The sequence below is a fragment of the Sciurus carolinensis genome, chromosome 2 (genome assembly GCF_902686445.1).
Source record: "Sciurus carolinensis chromosome 2, mSciCar1.2, whole genome shotgun sequence".
Lineage (NCBI taxonomy): Eukaryota > Metazoa > Chordata > Mammalia > Rodentia > Sciuridae > Sciurus > Sciurus carolinensis.
This window is the reverse complement of record NC_062214.1, coordinates 1444369-1468851: the sequence shown is the minus strand read 5'-3', so window position 1 is coordinate 1468851 and position 24483 is coordinate 1444369. Positions and strand designations below refer to the sequence as shown.

Sequence of the window (24483 nt, the reverse complement as noted above, 5' to 3'; positions counted from 1 at the left end):
CAGCCCAGCCTGGGGGGTGTCTGCAGTCTAATGAAGGCACTGCTCCCCTGCATCGGGCGTGCCGCAGGCCCCCAGAGGTGCTCCCCACTCTCTGTGGACTGGCCTCCCACTTCCCCTGAGGGACCTATTCCTGCTTTGCCTGTGGAAGCAGGAATGACCTTCCATGGCAGCTGCCCCTCGGGCCCTGCCTGGTCACCTGCTTCTGCCGCTAGGCCTGTGGCCACATGCAGATTTCAGCAGGCCCCTAGAGGTGAGGTGTGCCCTGTGACCACACGTGAGGGCAACTTCCTGAGTTTTCTTTTTTCTTTTTTGGTACTGGAGATTGATCCCAAGGTTACCACTGAGCTCCATCTCCAGCCCTTCTTAAAAAATGAAAACTTTGAGACAGGGTCTTGCTAAGTTGCCTAAGGCCTTGTTAAGTTGCTGAAGTTGGCCTTGAACTTGCAATCCTCCAAGTTTGTGGGATTACAAACCCACCCACGGCACCCGGCAGCTCTCGAGTTTTCTGATTCTTACAAGCAGCGGTCTGGGGAACATATGTGGGAGTGGGTTCCAAAGGTGTGGGATGAGGCGGGGGGAGCATGCACTGAGGACCGCCGAGTTCACGGGTGTGAGCCGTGAAGCAGACACTCCGGAGGGACACAGCCACTCACCGTGCCCAAGAGGCACTGCTTGTCTAGCTGGCGGAAGCCTGGGCCAAAGACACCTTGCTCAGTGCCCCGAAAATGCCCGTTGTCCCCTAGCTTGCTGCCCATCAAGGGATGCAGAGGCTCAGCAGGGCCGGGACGCTGGGGTGGATCTGTCACGCATGACCTTCTTTCCCACCTGGGAGGGTCCAGCTGATTGCCCTCCACCAGATTTGAGGGGAGCACCGGCGTCCCTGGGCAGCTCTTCTCTGCATGCCAGACCTTCCTGCAGGAGCTGCTGCCCATCACGTGGGAGACTTAAATGCCATGGGAATTATCGGATCCAGGGAGGAAGGGGCCAAATGGAAACTTTCAATCACCACAGATAGGGTGGTCGAAGTTACCATGATGGACAGGAAAGGAGAAAAAATGAACAGGATGTTCTGACTCGCGTGGACAGAGCTCTGGTGTTGGCTACTCACAGTGTCTCTCGAAGCCATACAGATGGGAAGCCCATCAAATTCTCACTCAACTTATATAAGCAGAAAAATTCCACGGCAAATGCACAAAATTCTACCTTAGATCACAACAGCAGAGATTCATAGCCCCTCAACCAGTTCCCAGATTTGAACCAGTTTACAGACCCAAACCCTTGAATGAAGGGGAGGCCAGGTCCCCTTGAGGAGAGGCCCTGGTACAGTACCAAAAAGCTTTGCCGTTAACCTTTCTCTCATTTTCCCCCAAAGGCACCTAAGACCTTTTACCAGGGTAACTTGCATTGGGGAAAAGATAATGATCAGAATTTTCGGGTACTACCAAACACAGGCCCTGTACTGACACTGATTCTAGAGGTCCAAAATGTCATTGTGACCCTGCAGTAAAAGTAGGGGCTTATGGAGGTCAGGAAACCAATGGAGATTTGGTCAGAGTCTGACTCACCGTGGGTCCAGCGGATCACTAACCTCATCCTGTGGCTATTCCCAGTCCCAGGGTTCACAATCAGGATAGACACACTTAGCACTTGGCAGAGCCTCACACCGGTTACCTCACCTATGGAGTGAGCACTCTTATTGTGGGAAAGGTCAAATGGAAGCATCAGAGTTGCCTATACCTGGGAAAAGAGTGAATAAAAAGCAATATTGCGGGCTGGGGAGATAGCTCAGCTGGTAGAGTGCTTGCCTTGCAAGCACAAGGCCCTGAGTTCGATCCCCAGTACCGAAAAAAAAAAAAAAAAAAAAAAAAAAAAAAGCAATATTGCATTGGGCGTGGTGGCCATCTGCTGAAAGACTCCAAAGCCTTCTTATTTTGAGTGGGGCCTGGAACGAAGGCTCCCTAACAGGTGCAGGCTGCTGTGCAGGAGCTGTGCCCGTGATGTGACATTGACTGAAAACGTCAGCACCGGCTGTTGCTCAATCTGCATTATAATATTTATCGGATGTCAGGAGAGAGTAAGCATCACTCAAAAGCTTTGCCACCTGCTTGGGGGACAGAATTAAGTGCATTCTCAGTTGTGCACAGGAAATAATAGAATGATAGGTGAATTATGATCTTGTTACAGGCAAATAAACATTATTACTTAAGAAATACAGTGGTGAGTGGGGTGGCATGCCTGTCATTCCAGTGACTCGGGAGACCGAGGCAGGAGAGTCACAAATTCAGGATCAGTCAGCAACTTAGCGAGACCCTGTCTCAAAATGAAAACTTAAAGAGGAATGGGGATGTAGCTCAGTGGCGGAGCCCCTGCATTCCATCCCTGGTACCCACTCCCCCACAGTTGGGTGTCAAGTTGGTGCAGGGTGGACTTGTATGGTTAATCTGGATTACCAACTTAGGCAGTTTGAGAAATGCCTAGGCAACTCCTAGGATTGAGACTCAGGGGTGTGTGAGGGTGCTTCCAGAGGTGATGGCATGTGGGCTGCAAACTGAGGGGAGACCCTCCCTGAACGTGGGTGGCACTGATAGGCTGTGGCGGATGGAACAAGAGGCCGGAGAGGAAGCTGCAGCGGATGCAAGCTGGATTCCTCTCGAGTGGGTGTCATCTCTGCTCCGTCACCTGTGACCTCAGGCTCTGGCCCCCTTGCTCTTTCAGTGTGGCCTTGGACAGCAACTCTCCAGGAAGTCCCAGGCCTCCAGTCTCAGGTTGCGTCTGCGTTACTGGTCCTTCTTGTTCTGAGGTTCCAGCTTCATGGGTGGAACAGGTGCTGCTCTCCAGCCCGCAGATCTGGGCCGTTGTGGGACCATCCGCTTTTGATCACTGAGCCAGTCTGATGAGCGCCTGTTGCTCTAGAGAACCTGACCAATGCAATTTGTTTAGAGTATTTGTTGCATCTATGCTTACCACCTACATACGGACTAAAGTGTGATGGGCACAACTTAAGAACAGACCGGTCATCACTGAGAAGTCCAATTTGAGAGTCTTTATTAAGCCGGCCAGCTGACTGTCTCACACATGCCCCAGAAAATGGCTATTGGGAGAACAGCCCCGACCACAGGGTTGTAGGGGTTCTTATACCGAAAATCACATCAATCATTACTGTCTGTTGCTATGATTCCAAATTACAAACTAACATCATGAGATCATCAACAGAGGGAGAAGTGGGTCAAAATGACCCTTACCTAGGTTCAAACTAAAGAAACTAACATCCACACAATCACCGTTTATATGGTACATTGGTTAAGAACAATAGAGATCAAAAGACAGCAATTTTTCATTATGTAAGAATTGTCATCTTGTATTGCTAAACATCATGCTAAGTAACTGAGGATGGGTAGAGAGGTGGGGTGTTCCCATGGGAGAAGCTTATTTCCTACATGACATGGAGTCTCAGAGCAAAATGGAGTCTGTTTAGTCATTTCCCTCAGAGTCTGGCCTATAACACTCTCATGGAGTCAGAGCTGTCAGGCCATCACATAAAGGTCTGTGGTTTTCTTGTGACATCTTTGTCTAGTGTGATGTAGAGATAATGCTGGCCTTAAGGAATGAGTTGGAGCTGGCGCTGTGGCGCATGTCTGTAATCCCAGCGACTTGGGAGCCTGAGACAGGAGGAAGGCAAGTTCAAACCCAGCCTCAGCAACTTAGAGACCCTGTCTCAAAATAAAACACAAAAAGGGCTGGGAAAGTCACTCAGTGGTGCAGCCCCTCTTACCAATCCCTGGTACCAAAAACAAAACAAAACAAAACAAAAAAACGAGTTGGAAAGCGTCCCATCCTCTTGACTTCACAGATCTGAGTCTCCTGGAGCACAGCAACCTCGTCACCAGCCACCTGCTCTCACCAGTCTGGGAGTGGTCCGGGAGAAGGACACATGGGCATGTTTCTTTAACTCACGGCTGCACTCGGGCAGAAAGGCAGTGGGCACTGCTGAGAACCAGCGCCGACCTCTTCCTCAAGCTCTGACTTGCCACTAGCCCTACTGTGCTTCTCAGTGCAGACCTTCATATCTACTAGTTCCTTCTTTTCTTTTCTTTTTTTTTTAAGGAGTTCAGCTATTTGTTGAGCATGTTACAAAAGAGGTTTAAGTTGGGCATGGTGGGCACACCTGTTATCCCTGAAAGGAAGTGTAAGGCGGGAGGATCACAAGTTCAAGGCCAGCCTGGGTGACCTTGTCTCAAAATAAATAAATAAATAATTGAAATTGATCAATAGAAAAGGGCTGTGAATATAGCTCAGTGGCACGGCACACTAGGTTCAATCCCTAATACTTCAAAAACAACATATCAAAAAGAAGTTAGTCAAAAAATGACCAAGGCCAGGTTGGGTGTGGTACTACACACCTGTGAGCCCAGACACTGGGAGGCTGAAACAGGAGGATTACAAGTCTGAGGTCAGCCTAGGTAACTTAGAGAGACCCTGTCTCAAGAATAAAAACAGGGGCTGGGAATACAGCCCAGTTGGTAGAGTGTTTGCCTCTCAAGCACAAGGCCCTGGGTTCAATCCCCAGCACCGCAAAAAAAAAAAAAAAAAAAAAAAAAAAGATTAAAAACAAAGTGGGGTGGGGAGCTGGGGACGCAGCTTGCAGCTCAGTGGTTGGGTACCCTGGAGTTCAATCTCCAGCACCAAAAATGAAAACAAACCAAACAATAAAGCCCTCAGCGGGACAGCAGTGTTGGCAGGCAGCAGTTCCAGGCACGGGGACAGGTCTAGTCCCTGCGTAGCAGACTGGGTTCCCAATGCTGACTCTGAACAGAGACTTTGCAAACAAGCCCACCCAGGAAGGCTCAACACTGACACAGACTGCTTTAACAAGAGCACCGGTCTTATTCTTTTCTCGTACCGAGGGTTGAACCCAGTGGTGCTCTACCACTGAGCTACATCCCCACTTTAAAAAAAAATTTTTTTTTGAGCCAGAGTCTCACTAAGTTGCTCCGACTGGCCTAGAAGTTGTGCTCCTCCTGCCTCAGCCTCCCACATTGCTGGGATGACAGATGCAGCCACCACGCACACTCATTTTCTCCTCTGACAGTCACCTTGTTGGCTGAGCAGGTGCAGCTGAGCTGCAAATGGAAGCCAGGCATGGATGAACCCTGGGCTGGTGTCTGCCCACAGCATGCAGTGGGAGCCTCGTCCCAACAAGGCCCTAGTGTCACTGAGCTTCACAGTGGCAGCAAGGAGACACAATCCATTACCTCACTCGGGACTTTCTTTACATTTTCCTTTTCTACGCTTTCTTACAGATGGGACATGTTATATAAAAACTCTTATACCCTTGTCTGCTACTTCTAACATTTGGGTCAGTTCTGAACCAATTTCCACGAATTTTCTTTTCTTTTCATTAATGGCGCTGCTTTCAGCTTTTCTGTATGACTGATGGTCTTTTTATTTTTTGACGTGCTGGGGATTAAACCCTGGGGCACTTTACCAATGAGCTACTCCTCAGCCCTCCCCCCCCCCCCTTTTTTTTTTTTTTGAGATAGAGACTTGCTATGTTGCTGTGGCTGGCCTTAAACTTGCCATCCTCCTGTTTTGGCCTCCCCAGTTGCCGTTATTATAGGGGTGCCAGGAAGTCTTCTACTGGAAGTCAGACAATGTGCTTTTTACCTTGGAGGGCAGGTAATGTGACTGCATCTCATAGACTCTTAAGCTTTTTTCCTGGGATGCAGTGAAATTACCTGGAAAGAGCAGACCCTTTCAGGTCTTGCTTTTACCGTGTTAGGTGGAACCAGGGCTGCATTTAGGCAGGCAATATTATTTTCCACTGCTGAGGTTCCTTCTAATCCTTGTGGACTGGACTCTTCCTGTGTAGTTGATGGGAAAGGTATTATCCAGTCCAGTGGCCCACTGGATACTGTGTCCCTTAAGTTTAGGATGGTTCTGTTTTTTTTTTTTTTTTGGGGGGGGGGGGTACTGGGGATTGAACCCAGGGTGTTTTAGCACTGAGCCACATCCCCAGCCCTCTTTTGTATTTTATTTAGAAACAGGGCCTTGCTAAGTTTCTGAGGCTGGCTTTGAACTCAAGCCTCCTGCCTTGTCCCCGGAGTCACTGGGGTTTCAGGTGTGTGCCACCAGGCCCCGGGAGGAGGTTCTTTCCCAGCCTGGGGAGAATGTACTGACAGCTCTCAGCTTGACTCTGCAGTCCTCTTCTCCCACAATCTTTTCTGGCACTCTAGCTGCCTCGTCTCTGGCTGTTTAGCTACAAAGACTCTCCTGACCCCCAGGCCTTGTTGGGCCAACCTACAGACGTGGCCAGGCCAGCTGCAGATCTGCAACTGCAAGTAAACTGCCCTTGTGCTGGGCTTCTGGAAAGAGCACATGCCCCAAGGCCCACGTGCACCAAGACTTTCCCAAAGGGCCGGTGGCCTCACTTCCACTCGAGGCTGTAGTCCAGGAAAGCACCAGCACACAGACACCACGAACAGCTGGTTTCCAGGTGCCAGTCGGGAACCTGCAGCTCAGATTCAGATGATAAACCCTCTCACGATGCTAATGACGCTGCCACAGGCTCGAGTTCTTGGTGCACTCCTTCAACGCGGGGCCTTGCAGGCCTACTGTGTGCAGTGCCACAGGGTGAGCAGCTCCAGTCCTCTGGGGAAAGGACCTTGAATACACAGGAAAGTTCCACGCCCATGCAACGACAGGCAGATCAGTATGTGAGAAAAGGGGGTTCTGGGAGGGCACTCAACAAGATGACTTGAGGGAGGCTGGTGAAAAACCCGTGGGAGCTGAGGGGCAGGTTAGGCCTGGGCCCTGACTCCTGAGTGTCTGGGGGCGGGCGACTCTGGGATATTACTCGCAGCTTGGGATTTTTCTATTTTCTTCATTAATGGGCCCCCGGCACGAGCACTTCTCAGTCAACACCGCTGGGGAAATGTTCTTTTTCCTCGTTTGCACCGGGGACTGAACCCGGGGCAGGTTATCACTGGGCTACACCCGCTCCTCCGCTCTTTTTGTTCCTGTGGGACAGTGCCCAAGCTGCCCAGGCTGGCCCCGCGCCCTCCTGCCTTAGCCTCCCGAGTGGCTGGGACCGCAGGCGGGGGCCATCGCGAGAGGCGACGGCGGTGCGGGGCCAGGAGTGTGGTCCTGGTTCTGCCCCTGGTCTTGGTCCGGCCGAGCTCCTTCCGCCTGGCCGCAGTTTCCCCAGGGGCTCGTTTCTTCGCCCTAGGACGCAGGCCAGGCCGCCGGCGAGGCCCCGGCACAGGCTACTACGCCTGCCCTGCGGCGCTGGACCTGGCCACGCGCTGTACCGAGCCGCCCTCGCCCAGGGCTATCCAGCCCCCGGCGCCCGCGTCCCCGCAACCCGGCCCGTGGCGCGCGAGAGGGGGCCGGAAGCGGAAGCGGGGCGCTCCGGAAGCGCCGGGCAGGGACGCACGCGCGGACGCGGACGGCGGCCGACCCGGAAGCGCTCGCCGGGCCCCGCCCGCCGCCGACATCACTGCCGGGGCCCAGGCCACCTCCTTTCTGCGCTCGCTCTCGTGGTGGAAGCAGCAGCAGGTGGGCCGCGTGGTGCGGGTTGCGATCAGGCCCGGGGCCCTGGTCGGGGCCAGGTCGGGGTCGGGGCCAGGTTGGGGGTCAGGGCCGGGGTTTGTGCGGGGCCGGAGACCGGGCGGGGCCGGGGTCGGGGGGCTGCGGGGCCGGAGGCCGAACGCCGACCTCATGGCGCCGCGCGGTGACCCCGCAGGCGCGCTTCGACATGCAGAACGACGCCGGCGAGTTCGTGGACCTGTACGTGCCGCGGAAATGGTGAGCGCCCCTGCCCCGTCCTTTGCCCCGCGGTCGGACCCCGCGGGCCCCGCCGCTCACTGTGCGACCCTTCCCTCGCAGCTCCGCCAGCAACCGCATCATCGGTGCCAAGGACCATGCGTCCATCCAGATGAACGTGGCCGAGGTGAGCCCGCGTTTTGGAAGGCCTGCCCCGTGGGGAGGGATCTTGGGTTTAGGAAACTGCTCTGGGCTGGCTTTGTGCGTTTCTTCCCAAACCCCAGGTGAGTGGCATTTCCACGTCTTTTCTTTACAGGTAGACAAGGTCACTGGCAGGTTTAATGGCCAGTTTAAAACCTACGCTATCTGCGGGGCCATTCGCAGGATGGTGAGTTTTCCCTAGGCCTTGCCTACCAGTTCCCTCCACACCCCCAGCACTGTGCGCTTTGGCCTGGACGTTTGAGGGTGTAATGGTGGCTTCTGGCCCTCAGGCTGGTAGATTGTTGGTTTGCTGGCTGTCTGCCCTTGGAGCCCAGGAAAAGGACTACTCTGAGAAGGGAGTCAGGTAGCTTTCAGCTAGGGTCTTGCTGGCGCTGCCCGCACCTTAGTCTCCTGATTGGTTGTTGGGCACAAATGTTGGTTTGACAGGGTATGCAGAACCTCCTGCCAGCTCAGGTATGAGGTGGAAATACTCTGATCACTTTTTTTTTTTTTTTTTTTTTTTAAAAGGGTGAGTCAGATGACTCCATTCTCCGATTGGCCAAGGCAGACGGCATCGTCTCAAAGTAAGGGGGCTGTTGCATGTGGGCAGAGTGGCCCAGGACTTCACCAGATATGGTTTAATACTGGTCTTCTTTCCTTGTAGGAATTTTTGACTGGAGAGAATTGTGGATGTGGAACATTTGTCATAAATAAATAGTGAAAAGTCACCTGCGTGGGTCTGGTCTGTCCCTCTGGATCCTGGAACAGGCACTTTACTGTGAATGGGTGACTAGGGTGGGTATTGTATGTAGTTAGCTGAAAGGAGAAACTAAAGTATCTTGCAAAACAAAGTTTTACTTCGACAAATACATTATCCATTTGAAAACAATCTGCGACATAAACTTGAACATTCTGAGGTCAGATACTTACTTATATGCGTTCACGTCCAGGACTGTTGCATGGGTAGACATGACACCGGGTCTGGCTTTGTTTGGTCACAGCCCAGGCTTGACTTGGGCTATAAGGTTACAGGTTCAAGCTGTCATTTAAGTACTGGCTTTTTTTGCAGCAACTCTGGGTACTGCGTGGCGTAGCTTTGGGCATTGTTGAGGAGAACATACAGAAGGAAGGCTTCCGACATACCAGTTTGGTCGATGACTAGATCTCATGACACACACAAACCTAAGTTACTACTGTTTACCAGACATTTCCTTATTAGTGTCTATGGGGACATGTCCCCTGAGGATAGATTGTAAAGCAGAGCAGTGCCTGGCTCATAGTCCCCTTAACAGGAGTGCCACTCTGATGCTGTTGGTGTCAGAACAGGCTGCTTTTCAGAGTTGCTGGGGCCCAGGCCCAGTGTTTGCAGGGTGTAGTTTTGGTGCATAAAAGGTCTCTGGACTCTCCTTGGCTTTTAGAAGACAATGACCTGCTCTAGCCATTCCTGTTAGCCAAGATGGTCAGCTGTGCTGTATCTCTGCTACGGTGGGTATGGACCTGAATGCCTCCAGCAGTGGAACTGACATCTCCTTTCTGCAAGAACACAGGCCATATGAACAGAATTCTTAGTCCCGCTGGTGACAGGTTTGTAGGATAGACAGCTTGGTGGCCCAGCCAGAATTGCCATTTTTGAGGGCTGGGCTGTGAGGGAAAACAGCAGTCCTTGGTTGCTCAGTGTTCTTCCTGGGGCAGCAGCCTAGGGACCTGGACACATGGTCCACTGCAAGAATGTTGAACCTGGAAAAGCTGGAAATGGCCCTGCTTCTCTGAGCACAGACATGCACGGAAGGGACAGTGATGGCCCTTTGGCATGGCAGACTGTACTGGCTAAGATAGCATCTGCTTTTTGCTGAGGAAGAAAAGGCATTGACCTCTTGCCTGAGGGTCAAGCACGATTCCAAGGTACACCTTTGGCAGACCTCACGGAACCCAGTTGTTAAAAAAGTCCCACAGAACCAAATCCCAAGTCATAATAAATAACATTTTCACGGTCACAATATTGCTTAGGAAAATCAAGAGCCAAGAGCCAGCGGTTGTCCTGAAGGTCCAGTGTCATGGATAGATGGGTTTTCCTGGCAAGAGGCACAGGGTGGGTCCTGGCTTGGGATGGGCTGGACTCTGCTGAGCCCTTCAGATATGTGACAGCACTGGGGTTTCACAGTGAAATTAAAGCTCAAAAACAGGTCCGAGTCCAGATCAAAACAGACCAGGCGTCTGCCCTTGGTGGCTTACCCCAGCATCAGAAGCTGCCTGTGCAGATGCGGGGAGTTCTGGTGGAATCAGGTAGCCAGGGGGCACAGATGCTGGGGGATGCTGCCTAGGCTGTGTTCTGCATCTGGAAAAACATAACGCCCGAGATGCGTACTCATGTAAGTCAGACGTGGCAACGAGACGTGGCGTGGCATGAGGTCTGGACATGCAGCTCTCCAGTGCTGTGGGTGTGAAGGTTTGCAAGGCAAGGCGAAGGAGAGGCCAAGACGTGGATTCGCTGCCACATGATGTGAACAAAGGTCCTGGTGCCAGGCCCTTCTCAGGCACATGAGAAACACGCCAAACCCCCACACTGTCCGAGTAGTACTCCAGGAAAACTCTCAGAACCCTTGGAGGTGTGGTGCACTTTGGAATGAAAGTGACATGCTTTTCCAAGGAAACCCAGAATAAAGAGAAGCTGCACGGGCTGGGAGGGGGCTGGTGGGGTGGCTGCTGGCCTACGCCTGGGCCAAGGGCTGCTCCTTCTGCCCAGCAAGCTTACTGCGAGTACATGCCTGGCCTAGAGCTGCTGGGTGAGCCGTCTGTAGTGAGGTAAGACTTGGTTCTCGGGGAGGTACAGGGCCAGCTCCAAAGCCACGAGCACCGTGAACTCAAACCCAATGAGATCTCGCCTGTTGAATCGGAATCTTTCTTCCAGCTTCTGTGTGAAGGAGAGAAGGGTTCAACAGGTTAACCCAGCTCGGCACCCCTACCTGAGCAGTGTCTGGGTGTCAGCTGCCCTGCCAGCTAAGCCACGGACAGGCCTCCCTCTAGCATGGCCTTGCTCCTTGGGGATGGACTGCCTTGGACCACCACAGCAGGGCCTCCCTACTCACATCAATGAGCTGCTTCACTTCGTTCTTGCGGAGGTCACTGCTGATCTTGGCCGCGAGCAGCACGCAGGCGCCTGCGCACAGCTTGCGGTTCTGCTTGTTGAGCTTGCCCTGCAGCACCAGCTTCTCGAAGTACACGTAGGCCATGGACACGGTGCCTGGCTCCAGGCTGCACTCCTCCGACAGGTTCCGCATCTCCCGCTTCAGACTGGTGGGACAACATGTCTGAGGGTGGAGGCCCTGTGCTGCTGAGGCAGCCACTGTGGCTTGTGCCATGTGCCTGGGGTAATACCAGGGAGCAGGCTGGGGCATCTGCCTGGCCCTTCTTACCTCCGGATTTTGCTTAGTGTCAGTTTGATGTGAGGGAACTTCTCCTTAAAGGTCTCGTTCATGTCCTTCTTGAGGTCCGAGGGCTTCACGTACTCTATCACCGTGGTCTGCAACAGAAGTGAGGCAGGGTAGGGCTAGCCCAGTGCAAGGGCAGGTTTGTGTGGCCTGGGTTTGCAAACATGAATGTGAGGAGCTTCAGAGAGGTGCCTGGATCTCCAAGCACGAAATGGCTGAAAAGCCTGCCTGTCCTTGGGAGGCTCTGGTTGCCAGTCTCTTGAGGGCTGACGCCAGGTAAGCAGGGCCATCCTGGCTCCCTGACCTACACATTGCCCACGTCTGTGGCCCTGGTCCCTCTCCTGTTGCTGCTGTTCTGGGGTGGGGTGGGTCCTGTGTGCTGGCTATTTTGGGCTTCTGAGCACCAGGGCTGGCTTGCCCACAGCCCACCCATGTGCCCTGAGCTATGGTGGGGTGAGGTGGGCAACTTGCAGGGCACAGGTGGCAGGTGCTCACCATGTATGAGGCAAAGATGAGGACCCGCTTGTGTTTTCCACAGGGCCACTGCGGGTCATCCAGGAGGTTGGGGTTGTATTCCAGGGTGTCTCCCACATCACTCCCTGCAAGCAGAGGCAGCTCCTGACCCACCGCAGCCTTGTGTGGAAACCATTCAGTCCAGAGGGGAGGCATCACAGCAGAGCACCTCAGGTCTGGGAGGGGCTCTAGGCCACAGTTCCCTCCCTGCCCCACAGCCAAGTTAAAGGGACAGATGTCCTGCAGGGACAAGGAGAGGTTAGGTTCCTCCCTGAAGTAGCTGGGGGCATGGTTCCTTTCCACCACCTGGCCTGGGCAGAGCCCAGAGCTGTGTGCTATCTGGAGCCTTTTCTCTCCTGAGGGGAGCTGCTGATCCTGCCATGAGCTCTGGGTGTGAATGTGGCCTATTGGTGCTGCTGCCTCCCCTGTGTGACAGGAAGATGGGCAGGGTACCTAGCTCTGTGCCAGTTGGTACCGACTTGGTGGTAGCAGGTTTGTGTCTTGACCCTGGCAGAGCCCGGGAGATGCTGGACCGAGGCTGGGGCAGTGGGCCATGGCTGTCGCTCTTGTGTGCGACCAGGGCGTTGGTAGGATACAGGAACTTTGCATAAGACACAACCTGGAAAAGCAATCACACCGGCGCTCAGTCCTGCTTCCCAAGAACAGAAGGTGCAAAGGAGCTGTGTCTTCCGCACTGCAGGAAGGCCCAGCTGCAGTGCACCTGAGTGCCACAGAGAAGGGACCCAACTCAGAGCCAGTGGTCTCAGGCCATCAGCTTCCCACACCTAGTCTGGATCTGCAGCACCATGATACCCCCTGCTTCTGAAGATCTTGGCCTTAGTCCGCAGGCCCAGAGGTAGGGCCAGACAGTATGGAGAGCCTGGGCTGCACAGGAGCAGTATAGCACATGGCTGGCTGACCCCAAGTCACTTCTCAGGGCTGGCTACAAGGGCAGCTGCTGACAGGCATGGTGGTCCATTTCCCCATGGCTGGGTGGCCCACTCCCACACTCTGCCTTCCCATGTTCCTCTGTGGGCACTGGCTGCAGGGCTGCTCCTGCTGACCCAGCCCTGACTGTGTTGGCCACTGGCTGGCCCTGGGGCTCTTGCCTTTCCATCTGCTCCCAGTTCAACACCTTCCAACTCAAAGACCATCTCGGAAGAAACGGAAACGCCGCCAGACGGATGCCTCTGCTTCTGGCTGTCCACCCTCAGGTCACTGCAAAGTACAGGAGGGGAGGGGCTGTGGCCCTGCTGCTGGTGGCTGGTGGGTGGGAGCTGGGTCGGTACTGATGTCTGGTTCACACCCCTCTTGTCAGAAGAGCGGCGGGCAGGGCTGGAGGCATGTCAGGGGTGCTTTCGTTGTCAGGCCGGCTCTGCCTAGCTCCCGACCTGTCACAGCCTGCCCGCCAAACGCCTGGGCACCGGCAGCACAGTGGTCCAGCTCTGCACCCACCTTCGCTCCAGCCCAAGGCTGCCTCCTAGATGTGCTGCACACGTCACCTGCAGCACAGCCCTTGGAGCAGCTCAGCCTGGACCCTGAACACCGGTACCTCCCCACGGGGGCGGGCTTTTCCTGTCACCGATTGTTTTTATGCCAGAGTTATACACAGTGCTGCCCCACCCATTTCCTTCTTCCCTGAAGTATGCTCAGGACACAGCTGCCTGGACCAGGCACAAAGATGCCCGACACAGGAGGGACAGGAACCACAGAAACCAGGGCCCCCATAAAATGAGGATCTGAGGTGGCTGGAGTTCCTGAGCTCTGGAAGCAGTGGCCATGCTGACCCTGAGTCTGCAAAGCCTGCAGGCCCAGCTGGCACCTGTCGTGGGCTGCACCGACACCGCCCACGCCAGGCTGGGCTCCAGGCCTGGGATCTGCCCAGACGCGAGTGCTGGTGCGAGCGCTCACCTGATCCGCAGGCCTTCTCCATAGGGCAGGACTGAGAAGGCTGCACACAGGGACCGCTTGGCACAGATGAGCACGATCCTGTGGGGAGGGCAGGGGGTCAGAGCCGGTCATGGGCCTTTCCAACGGGAAGTTCCATTCTGCCTGAGTTCATGTGATGGGAAGGTGCCAGCTGTCCAAGGGGGCTCATCCCAGGAAGCTGGGGCCATGGTCAGCAACCTGGTCACCTCAGCACGGGGCTCTCTGTTACCTAGGATGTGCTTGATGGGGGCACCCCTCCCTGGGGTGCTGCTGCAGGTGTGTGGGCATGACAGCAACAGCCAGGCAGGGGACACAGGTCTCAGGAAAGGCCAGGCCTCCTTTGTAAAGGCAGAAGGTGCACTCAGCCAGGCACGAGGTCCTGAGATGAGCAGAGCCTAAGGGCATCAGAAGTGTCTAGAACATGAGGCTCCTGGGAACACAAAGTTGCACCCACAGCTTCTTGACCTTTGCACTGGGTGCTGCCCTGCCGGGTTCCACAGCTCTGCATTTAGGTCTGCCTGGGAGCTGCCCTGGCCAGACCATGTTGCAGTGTCCCCTGGAGGAAGCCTCCATCTAAGGCTATGGTCACCTTGGGAGTGCTGCAGGGTGGCCTCCAGGGGGAAGAGGAACCCTTCGGATCCTCTGGGTCAGGGTGAGGGACAGGAAATGGGATCCACCAGGACAGGCTGCAGGTGTCCTCCTGGGGACCAGCCTGGTACTTTCTGGGCAGCTGGGAATCAGTTTCTAGTTCAGCCTCCCCATGTGCTTCCGAACACGACCAAGACTCCTCTCCCTCTCCTGGACACATCTCCGAGCTGAGCCCATTTCTGTGTTTTCAGTTTTCCCTGGGATTGCACAGTGGGGGCTCCCTGGCCAGGTGGGGGACCTGCTTGTGCTCTATGGGTACAGGGAAGGTGAGTGTCTGCTTCTAAATGGTCATGGGATGGGCTATGGGCACAAGGACAAAGCCTGGAATCCTGCATTGGCCTCCAGGGACTACAGGCTGGACCTGGCTGCCCCGGGTTGGGCCCTGGAGCCATCACCTGCTGTTCCTGGTGTCATACTGCCTCATGTTCTTGATGAAGTGGGTCTTCTTCAGCCCTTTGTGTCTTGGTGATCCAGATGCATGTTTGGTCCTGTAGGTAGACAGGAAGGTCATTCCTGTCCTCTTGGGACCCTCTCTATCCCAGGGGTTGTCAGAGTGCCTACCTCTGCACTGAGGCACATCCCACTGCATCTTCCAGAAACTCCAGGGAGCAGCGCTGGGACGTGACTCGCCTCCTGTAAGGAAGACATTGCAGCCTCAGGACACTGCATGGGTTCCAGGGTCACCTTGAAGGCTGTGCTACCTGAACAGAGCTGGTGCCCCAGCTGTGCAGGGCAGAGCCACTGTGGGGCCAAGAGTGACCCAGGCTGCTCACTTCTGGGCTAAGAGGCTTTGGTAGCCTGAGAGGAGGAGGAGGAGGAGGAACAGTCTTTGTGCTCCTTGCTAGGGACAAGTGGCCCTGCTGGGCCGGCTCTGTAAACAGAATAAGCCACATTAACCTCCCCTGCCCTGGAGGGGTACTAAGTGCGAAGCGGCTCCAACAGGCTTCTCCTGTGGGGCCCATGGGGGCTCGTCCCAGCAGGCAGGCCCTGTAGCCCACGGCTGCCCAGAGGCACCAGCCAAACACATAATCCTTCTCACGGAGGGCTGCTCCCTGCAGGAGCCACACCCCACTGGCTCAGGGCCTCACAGGGGCTATTCCTGGGTTTGGAACATTCTTTTTCAGCTCTGCTGGTGGCCAAGTCCTTCTGGACTTTAGGTTTTAGCTGTGTGTTGCCCCTCACGGCTGCTGGACTGCACTCTCCTGTGGCCACATGGCGTGCTGGTCACATCGGTAATGGACAGCCAGGTCTCGCTGCCTCCTGGCTGTCTGCCTCCTCTACAGGAGCATCAGCCCCCAGGGGATGTGGCAGGGGGCATGTGCTCACTGCTGGTTCCCAGTGCCAGTGCCCAGAGGCCAGGATGCAGAGGCAGAGTTTGAATGGCACATGAGAGGGCTCTGGGAAGGTGGCATCCCAGCGCCGGCTGCTGGGACCATGCTTCTTGAGCCTGAGATCTAGCACCCTGCACAGCTGTAACTATGTACCAAGGCTCCCAAGGTCACCACGGACTCCCGGTCCCTAAAGGGGAGGATGTTAGACCGCACAGGAAAGTGGGCTCACAGCAGAGCTCCCAAGGCAGCTTCTGGAGGTCAAGCATGGAAGGCAGGTGGGTCTGCAGCTCTAGGCTAAGGGCTTGCCCCAGACTGTCGGCCCCCAGGGCAGTCTGAGGACAGAGACACCAGGGGTCAGTGCTGAGGCTGCACCAACCTGGGCACCATATCTCCAAGGTTGCATGGCCCTCGAGCACTGGGCTTACGTGTGGAGAAGCTTTGCTTTTAGCTTTATTCTTCCATATTTAAAAAGAGGTGCATATATTTTAATAGAAAATACAGAGAAGCAAACATTTAAAAACATTTTCGCCCAATCACTCATGATCCTACTCCCCAAGGCCAGCGTGCCACTGTCCTGGCATGGGGTCACTCAACTCACAGGGCCACACTGTGACGTGCTGCAGCCACCTCCACATGCAGATGGCACACCTGGTGTGAGATGCACCCCCAGTGTGGTTGGGCTTGCCCTGCCTCACGAGGGCCCTGGGACCAGCTCACCTATGTCCTGGGGCAGCAGGCCCACTGAATACCCCCTCACGTGCCAGCCATCAGCACTCTTGCCTGACTGCTCCACAGGGAGGTTCCTAGAACTGCTGTCCAAGGGGAAAGCTAAGACCCCAAACAGAATCTGAAGACCCATACACGAGCCACACCCCTTCCTGACTTCAGGAATCCCCAGGCATTTTCCACAAGAGCTGAGCCACATACTTGCTGAACAGCTGCAGGAATGACTCCTCCCAGGACATGGCACCTGCTGGCCCCCAGGTGTGCAGGACAAGCTGGAGTCCTTCCCAACATGGGCACAGGCACTCAAAGGGATCAAATGGCTCTCAGGCCCATGCAGCTGTACAGCAAAGCTGGGACTTGAATCCAGGTCTGTTTGAGACTGCCAAGCTTTGCTCTTGTCCTTGTACCAGGAGCCATGGATGAACATGCTGGGCACCCAGAGTGTTCCAGAAATGCAGGTTATAAGGTTTGATGCCAATTCATGCAACACTTCAGTTATTAGGAGAAGCATACCAAGTCAAGATAATGACAACAGGGAGGCTGCTGCAGGTGACAGTGGTGGTACTGGTGATGGTGTTGGTGGTGGTGACAATGGTACTGGTGATGGCAATGAGGATATTGGTGAGGATGGTGTGGTGATGGCCATGTTGGTGGTGATGGTATTCGTGATGGTACTGGTGATTGTGGTATTGATGATGAAGGTGTTATTGGTGATGGTGGTGCTGATGGTGACAGTACTGGGAGTGAGGTGACAGAGTGCCATTAAGGGCTTGCTCAGTGCTGGACAGGTTACCTGCTATGCTTGTGCCTTATTTTGCTCACCTCCTGCCACCTGAGGAGGTATGGGGCATTACATCTTTCTTCAGGGTCAGTGGCCAGCTGGGGGCAGAGGGCTTACTGAGCTAGAAGGCCAGGCAGGGCTTGCTCTGAAGGCTCTGGAGCGCCCACTGGCTCCGTGGCTAACGGGCTGCCCACGTCTGTCTCCCCAGAGGGTATGATGGAGGGTATGATGAGCAAAACCAAGGGCTGCACACCAACACCGGCACTCTGGTACGTGTGCATGTGACATGGCAGGACCCGGCCTGTCCACCATCAGTCTTCAGCCAGAGTGGAAACTCAAAAGGCGAGTCTGACTGGGCGGGGATCCAAGGCAGTTGCAAGGGGACAGAGGTGCTGCCAGGCAAAAAGTGGATGGGGACAGGAAAACAAACTTCTGGTCACAAAAGAGACAAGTGGTCTGATATGGCGAGACACAAGCTGCAGAAAGGCACAGTTCTGCAGGGGTGTCTGCACCGTCATGCAGGCTGCAGCCCTGTGGCCTTCAGTGACAGTGCCGCAGAGCTGAGCATGTCCCACTGGGGTGCTGGGGCTTAACTGTGTTCCCCTCAACTGCAGAATGTGACTGTATTTAGACACAGGGTCTCTAAGGAAGTGATGAGGTAAACCAGCCACTAGAGCAAGCCCTAATCCAATCTGACCGTGTCCTTATGAGACAAGATCAGGACAGAGACAACATAAGACACAGGGAGAGGAGGCCACAGGCTGCGGAGGAGGCCCAGGAAAAACCAGCCCTGCCCATACCCTGATCTGAGCTTCTGGAGTCCAGAACGAGAGAAAGGAACACTTGCTGCTCAAGCCCCACGCTGGAGGCACTCTGTCATGGCAGCCGAGCCGACCAACCCTGCAGGCGTGAAGCCACGTGGTGAAGTTGAGCTGGAGACTGGTCTGCGAGCTCACTAGCTCAGCCTGTAATCTGAAGAGGTTTCAGGATAGCTCTGAGCACCTACTGTGCACTATGGCTGTGCGTTAAGGACAAGCACAGTCAGGACGGAGCTGACCCATCCTCTAATGGCTGCCCCAGAGGGCAGAGGTCGTCTACGGCTCTGCAGCCTGTGGCACGTGACCCGGGGCTGCCTGCAGCCTGAGCAGTGTGGGCCTGTGCCCATCTGTCAGCAGGAGCTGTTCACTCAGCGTGAGCCAAGGCCAGGTCCCGGGGAAGGGAGAGGGAGTTCACGGGAGCTGTGGCTTGTCAGGTGCAGCATCTCCCAGCAGGACCCCTGATTTGTGCTCAGGCCTGCACCACACCCTCACCACAGGAGCCGGGGTTAGGAACAGTCGCCACCTCACACCAACACTGGTGAGGCCGGACGTCATTCACACCAAGTGGCAGTGGCACGCAGTCACTCAGCAGAGTGCTCCAGCTCCTGGTGGGCCCTGGGTTGCTGCCCGGCCCACGTGCATAGGCTTCCTTTCTCACTATGCAGTGGCATGGGCCTCCTACGTGACGAAGGCGGCAGGAAGAGAAACCAGGACTGAGAAAGGAAGCAGACCCAGGGATGCAGGGAGCCATTCACTGGTCACCAGAGAGAGCTCTGCATCCACCTGCTCTGGCTCGTGGGGGGTAGGGTGCCAGGCTGGCCAGGCGACCCAGCAAGGGCCCCAGACACCTGGTCTGGGAAGCCTGGTCAAGAGAGACTGGGGCCAGCCAGGATGGCAGAGGGGAAGAGGGACCTCTGCAGGACAGTGGAGGGGCTGAGAGCCCAGCTGCCTCGGAGGTGTGGGGGTGCCATCTAAGTACTGCCCCCTGCTGCCCTGAGCAGGTGCCTAGCTGGTTGCTGGATGCACAGGCCTGGAGCTGGGAAAGCAGCCAGCGGAGGTGGAGCCTGTGGAGCGTCCTGTGTGGCCTTTGCCAGGCTCCTTCTCTCAGGTGATTACCAGGTGATGCCCAGGTGGCTCCAGCACACCTGGGACCTCATTTGCAGGCCCGCAGAAACCAGGGCAGCGGAAGCAAGGGCCCTGGGGGCCTGCAGAGGAGCTGTAGGCAGACATCGACCTCGGCTGCCTGACTGGCTCCTCCTGCCACTTTCTGCCCATTCCCTTAAAACCCATCCCAGTTGGCCCTGCGGATCCTTCCTCTGTGACTTTCTACTGCTTCTTCCTTGCAATACTCCATTGTAAAGCCAGTTACCAGGGCGGCAGTTCTCATTCTCAGTTCACAGGGTGGTAAACAGGCACAGAGCTATGCAGCAACTTGCCTGAGATGACAGCCAGCAGGAGGGGAAGCAGGGGCTAGTGTCCGGGGCTGTCACTCGGGCAGACCCCACATCCAGCAGACAGGGCAGGACTGCTTGCCACAGCACAGCCTGAACCGGTCCCACTGGGAGCAGCACGTGCCAGTCAACAGGGGGGCGGACATGCGGGCATCTAAGTGCAGCCAGCTAAGACATGACACAGGGCAAGAGCCAGATGTCACATGGTGTCACACACCATGACTTGGTGGGGGGATGGCCAAGGAAGGCCCCAGGCAATCTTCTGTGGTTGTTCGCTGGAGCAAACAGCCGGGGGCCTGCCTGGGCAAATGCACGGAGCTGCATTCACATGCCACACACGGCCCATGTGCCTGCCCATCTTTCGCCATCTCAACTTAAAACATGTAAAAACAGGCAAACAAACCCCAAAGAATACTTTGGGTTTTCTGTCACCTCAGCCAGCAAACACACCTCCTGTCCCTGTCATCTCAGCAGGTCCAAAGCCCTGCTGCACCTGCTCGCCCTGGTGGGCTCAGCTCCACCAGTTCCCGGGAACGAGTCTGGGGTTTGCTGGTACTCCCTGCAGGTGGCAGCCTCCAGTCTGGAGTCAGGGGTTGGGATGGGAAGGAGGCTGCAGAGAGGGCAGGGGGTCCACCCCTTTAGCAGACCTTCTGACCCCCTGCTTCCCAGAATTGTCCCTTGAATAAGGGGCAGCCAACCCCTGCTACCAACACAGCTCCCGAATGTGCTGCGCAGAGAAGCCACTGCTCCTTAAGTGCTGCCTCCTGTGGGATAGCCCTCCTCACTTTGTGACTGGAGGTGCCCAGGAGAGGCCGAGGCAGGGCCACTGCTCTGAGACTGAGGACCAGGTCACCCTTAGGAACCCAAGGGGAGTGGATGGCTGTTCAGCTTGGGCTGCACACGCACTCCAGTGAGAATGGGTACCCTCCATGCAGCGGGGGGCTTGTCCCGCACATTGCCAACGCTCTGACAGGAGAGCCGTCCGGCCAGGGATGCACAATGCCTGGCCTGCCTGCCACTCTGTTTCCTGGCCGGAGAAGTATGCCTAGCCCAGGGGAGGCCTGTCCCAGGCACAGCAGAAGCGCCCAATTCCAGCAGAGAACTGGAGTTCCGCAGCCTCGGTCAAAGGCCCGACGTGGGGCCTGGGCAGGTCTGTGGGCTGCCACAGGAAATGCCCTGGGCTTTCGCTTCAGTTGCCCCCTCCAGCTGTGTTCCTGCTGAGGGGCCGCTGGCCCTGCCAATCCCCGCCTCTCATCAGAAGGGGTCTGCTCCTCGGCACAGCTGCCTCTGGCCTCCAGGTTTCACTCGGCCACACCTGGCTGCACTTTCCAGGTCATTTGCTTGTGGTGACACACCCTCTCCCCTCAATTGTGTTGGAGACACTAACCAGGGCTGCTTTGGGTGGAACTTAGTTCCCCCAGAAAGAGATACTGAAGTCCAACTCCTGGCAACTGCAAATGGGGCCTTAGCTGGAAATAGGGTCTTGGCATATGTGATCAAGTTAAGGTTAGGACAATAGCTGGGTCCCCAGGAGAAGAGAAAGCAGGAAGAGGACACAGAGGGAGAAGCGGTTTGGAAAGCAGCAGCTGGAGCCCCTGGGAGCTGAAGAGGCTCTGCCCACACCTGGACGTTGGACCTTCCACTTCCCGAGCTGGGGGAAGGCCACTGCTGCAGTGGTGAGCTGTGGGTTTGTGGCCCTTCGTCATGCCCAGGGGATTCATGTGGCCTTTCAGGCCAAAGAGGATCTGGCGAGGAGCATGGGGTGAGGTGGCTGCCAGGCAGGGCTCCTGAACAGCTGCTTCAACCCTATCAGGGAGCCCAGGGATGCAGCTCGCTCTTGAGCATGAAGTAATCGCAATGCCGAAAAGGAAAATAAAGAGAAGTTCTACAAGGAAGCAAGAGTTCTAGTGAATCTCTGGCATAGCAGAAAATGCTGAGTGCCAAAGTGTAAATGCAAACTCCTTGAAGATGAGACAGGGACACATCCTGGCCGTGCCGCTATAGCAGGAGGCCCTGCTCGCCTTGCCCTGACTACTGTCCTACATCTTGCTGAGCCCTTGGCATCATCTACCTCAGGGAGGTAGTGTTTCATGTGAACCCATTTTACAGAGGAGAAGGCTGAGGCTCAGAGAGTCTCCCATCAGCTGCTGAAGGTCACAGAGCTACTGAAAGGTGGAGACAGGATTCAAACTCAGGTCCCCAGAGCTGGGTTGGATGCCACCCTCACTACATGCACTTCAGGGCTGTCTCCAGGACTTCACAACCTCTTCTATCTACTCCTAAAGATAGTAGGAGCTCTAAGTCAGTGGCCAGCAGCTGCCTTTCCCAGGCTGGCCACAGCTCCCTTGCCTAGCAACAGGCCTGGGAGTACAGAAAGACAGACAGTCCTCTTCCTAGGGCAACTGCTCATCAGGGGAAAGGCCATGAACTCAGCAGCAGAGCCCAAGGAGACTGCCACAGTGGGTCCAGCAGTGGGCAGGAAGAGCATTCAAGTGGGGACTTGAAGGCAGGCCGAGGAGGGGAGGGCAGCTTGTTGGAGGGCCTAGGAAAGGCCAGAGGCGTCATTCCATAGCACATCTGGCCTGCTGGGGGGAAGCGGCCACAGGGTACACCCTCCAGAAGCCTCAGGGAGGTGAACCTCCACCTGGACAGCTGGTGTGATTGGGGGGCAGCTCCTGGAGTGACCTCACTCTGGCACTGGCACCCACTTGCTCCCTGGACTGGCCCATGGGGCTTGAGTGTGTTCACAGGGTGTGTGAGCTCTTGGCTGAAGGAGACCTAAGGTTCCCAACCCAGGTGTGCCCATGGCTAGAGGAGAGCTGGGCCTGGCTGCAGGGCCGGGCTGCAGAGGCTGCGCTGCCAGGTGTGTGTGCTTTCTGGTCACATTCAGGGCAAATCCTCTGTCAGCCCCCATTGGCCCCTCTAACTGTCCCCTGGAGCAGTGGCCAGGCTTGTCTGTGGGTGAAGCTCTTTGTGGAAAGGCTCTGGTCACCACTGGGGTGTAGCTCATCCTCTGGCCTCTAGAACATGCTGGGTGTGGGGTCGGGAACATGAGATCAGAGCTGAGTTCTGGACTCAACCTTCTCAGCCAAAGACCTCTGAGGAACCCCATCACAAGACCGCCTGTGGGCCTGCTCAGTGACCTCCAGGTGTGAAGAGCTGTCTTTGGCCTCAGTTCACCCATGCCAACCCTGACCAGGGGCTCCCTGCACAGTCCAGGGACAGCCTTGGGAGCTGCCCAGCAGGGGCTCTGGTCTGCAGACAGTGAGGGGCCAAGAAGCAGCCTTTCAGAAGGGAAGAGAGGCTGCCAGGCCTGGCTCCTGCAGTCACTCCTCAGAGTGAGAGCTACAGGGTTCAGAAGGGGCCAGGGAGAGAGGGCCACCTGGGGGCCAGAGTTCTCTGAACAAACATGCAGTATCAGGCAGCCGGGGCCATCTGGGCAGGGGTCAGAGCCTAGAGAAGCAGAGTTCAGGGCTAGAGGTTGTCCTAGGATGTTCCCCAAATGGAATCAGGGCAGGGATGCTGAACTCAGAGGTGATGGTGTGGGGTTGCTGAGTCCAGTAGCCATGGACAGTGGGAAGGGAGGTCTGGATGGGTGCAGAAGGCTCTGAGAATGGATGAACAAGTGTGAGGAAGACTCCAGCAGATGGCCTGGGGTCATGAGATGGACACTGGCAGGGCATATAAGGGATATTTGGGGTTCCTATGTCCAGGGCACTGATAAAGTGGAATGGGAAGGGCCATGTCTAGAGCTGACAAGACTTTGGGTCTGGAGGCTGATAAAGACTGAGGAATCCTGCGACCATGTTCTGGGCACCCCCACGGTAGAGACAACCCCATATCCAGGAGCTGACAGCGTTAAGAGAACTCTGACCCCTATGTGTGGGGTTGACAAGGTCTGAGGAAACCCTGGACAGAGCCCTGGCCCAGGTCACCTCAACCTTGACCACTGCATTTTGGACTGACAGTGCCAGATCACTTCACCCCTGAGTCATTCAGGCCATCCTGACTTCTGTGTCCTGAGTTTAATAGCCCCTGGTCACCCTGACCCCTGCATTATGGGCTGTTGGGCCCCAGATCACCCTGACACCTGTGTCCTGTGCTTGATGGACCCCAGGTCACCCTGATATCTGTGACCTGGGCTGAGGGGTCCAGATCACTCCCACTCCTGTGTCCTGGGCTGACCGGGCTCTGGTCACACCAAGCCCTGCATCCTGGGCTTAGGCCACCCTAGTCCCTGCATCCTGGGCTGATGGCCCTGGCCACCCCGATGGGGTCCCGATCACCCTCACTCCTGTGTCCTGCGCTGATGGGGCCCAGGTCACCCTCCCCCGTGCATCCTAAGCTGACGCTTAGGTCACACTGGCCCCCACGTCCTGCGCGGCCCGCCGCCCCACTCACCTCTGGCGCTGCCCGTCCAGGGCGAGGCCGGCGGGCGCCGTCGTGGGGCTGAGCAGGCCCTGGGGCGCGGGCCTGGCGGGCAGCCCCGGGAGGCCGGCGGGCGGCGCGGGCGGCGGCGCGGGCGGCTCGCGGGCCTCGGCGGGCGGCGGCGGCGGGGGCGGCGGCTTCTCGCCTCCGGGGCCCAGGCTCGGGGGCCTTCCGTCCAGGGAGATGTTGTTGAGGAAGAAGAGCGCGGCCTGGCGGCGCCGCGAATCCCCGCGCCTTCGCGGCGCGGGCGGCGGGTTGCGGGCGGCGGGAGCGGGCCTGGCGGGGCCGGGGGCCGGGCCCGGGGCTCCTCCCGCCGCGGCCGCGGCCATGCTCGAGTGCGCGCCGCCGCGCGCCGCGCACCGCCCATTGGCCGCGGCGCGCCCACTTGCAAATGTTTCGCCGTCGCGCCGGCCTATTGGTCGCGGCGCGCCCACATGCAAATAACTCGCCATTGCGCTCGCCCATTGG

General features: G+C 56.4%; 2 protein-coding genes across 2 annotated transcripts; one reads left to right on the top strand and one right to left on the bottom strand.

The window, feature by feature from the left end:
• Positions 1 to 7741: 7741 nt before the first annotated feature.
• Rps21 (ribosomal protein S21) lies at positions 7742 to 8690 on the top strand. Its single transcript, XM_047541796.1, has 5 exons — positions 7742 to 7803; positions 7885 to 7948; positions 8078 to 8149; positions 8491 to 8546; positions 8627 to 8690. The coding sequence occupies exons 1-5, from the start codon at positions 7754 to 7756 to the stop codon at positions 8634 to 8636; spliced, it is 252 nt and encodes an 83-aa protein (XP_047397752.1). The 5' UTR covers positions 7742 to 7753; the 3' UTR covers positions 8637 to 8690.
• A 109-nt stretch (positions 8691 to 8799) lies between these two features.
• On the bottom strand, positions 8800 to 24352 carry Cables2 (Cdk5 and Abl enzyme substrate 2). Its single transcript, XM_047541795.1, has 10 exons — positions 23989 to 24352; positions 15042 to 15113; positions 14876 to 14968; positions 13815 to 13892; positions 13013 to 13121; positions 12357 to 12522; positions 11886 to 11989; positions 11376 to 11482; positions 11049 to 11253; positions 8800 to 10873 (listed from the first exon to the last, which is right to left on the bottom strand). The coding sequence occupies exons 1-10, from the start codon at positions 24342 to 24344 to the stop codon at positions 10733 to 10735; spliced, it is 1431 nt and encodes a 476-aa protein (XP_047397751.1). The 5' UTR covers positions 24345 to 24352; the 3' UTR covers positions 8800 to 10732.
• Between the last annotated feature and the right edge of the window lie 131 nt (positions 24353 to 24483).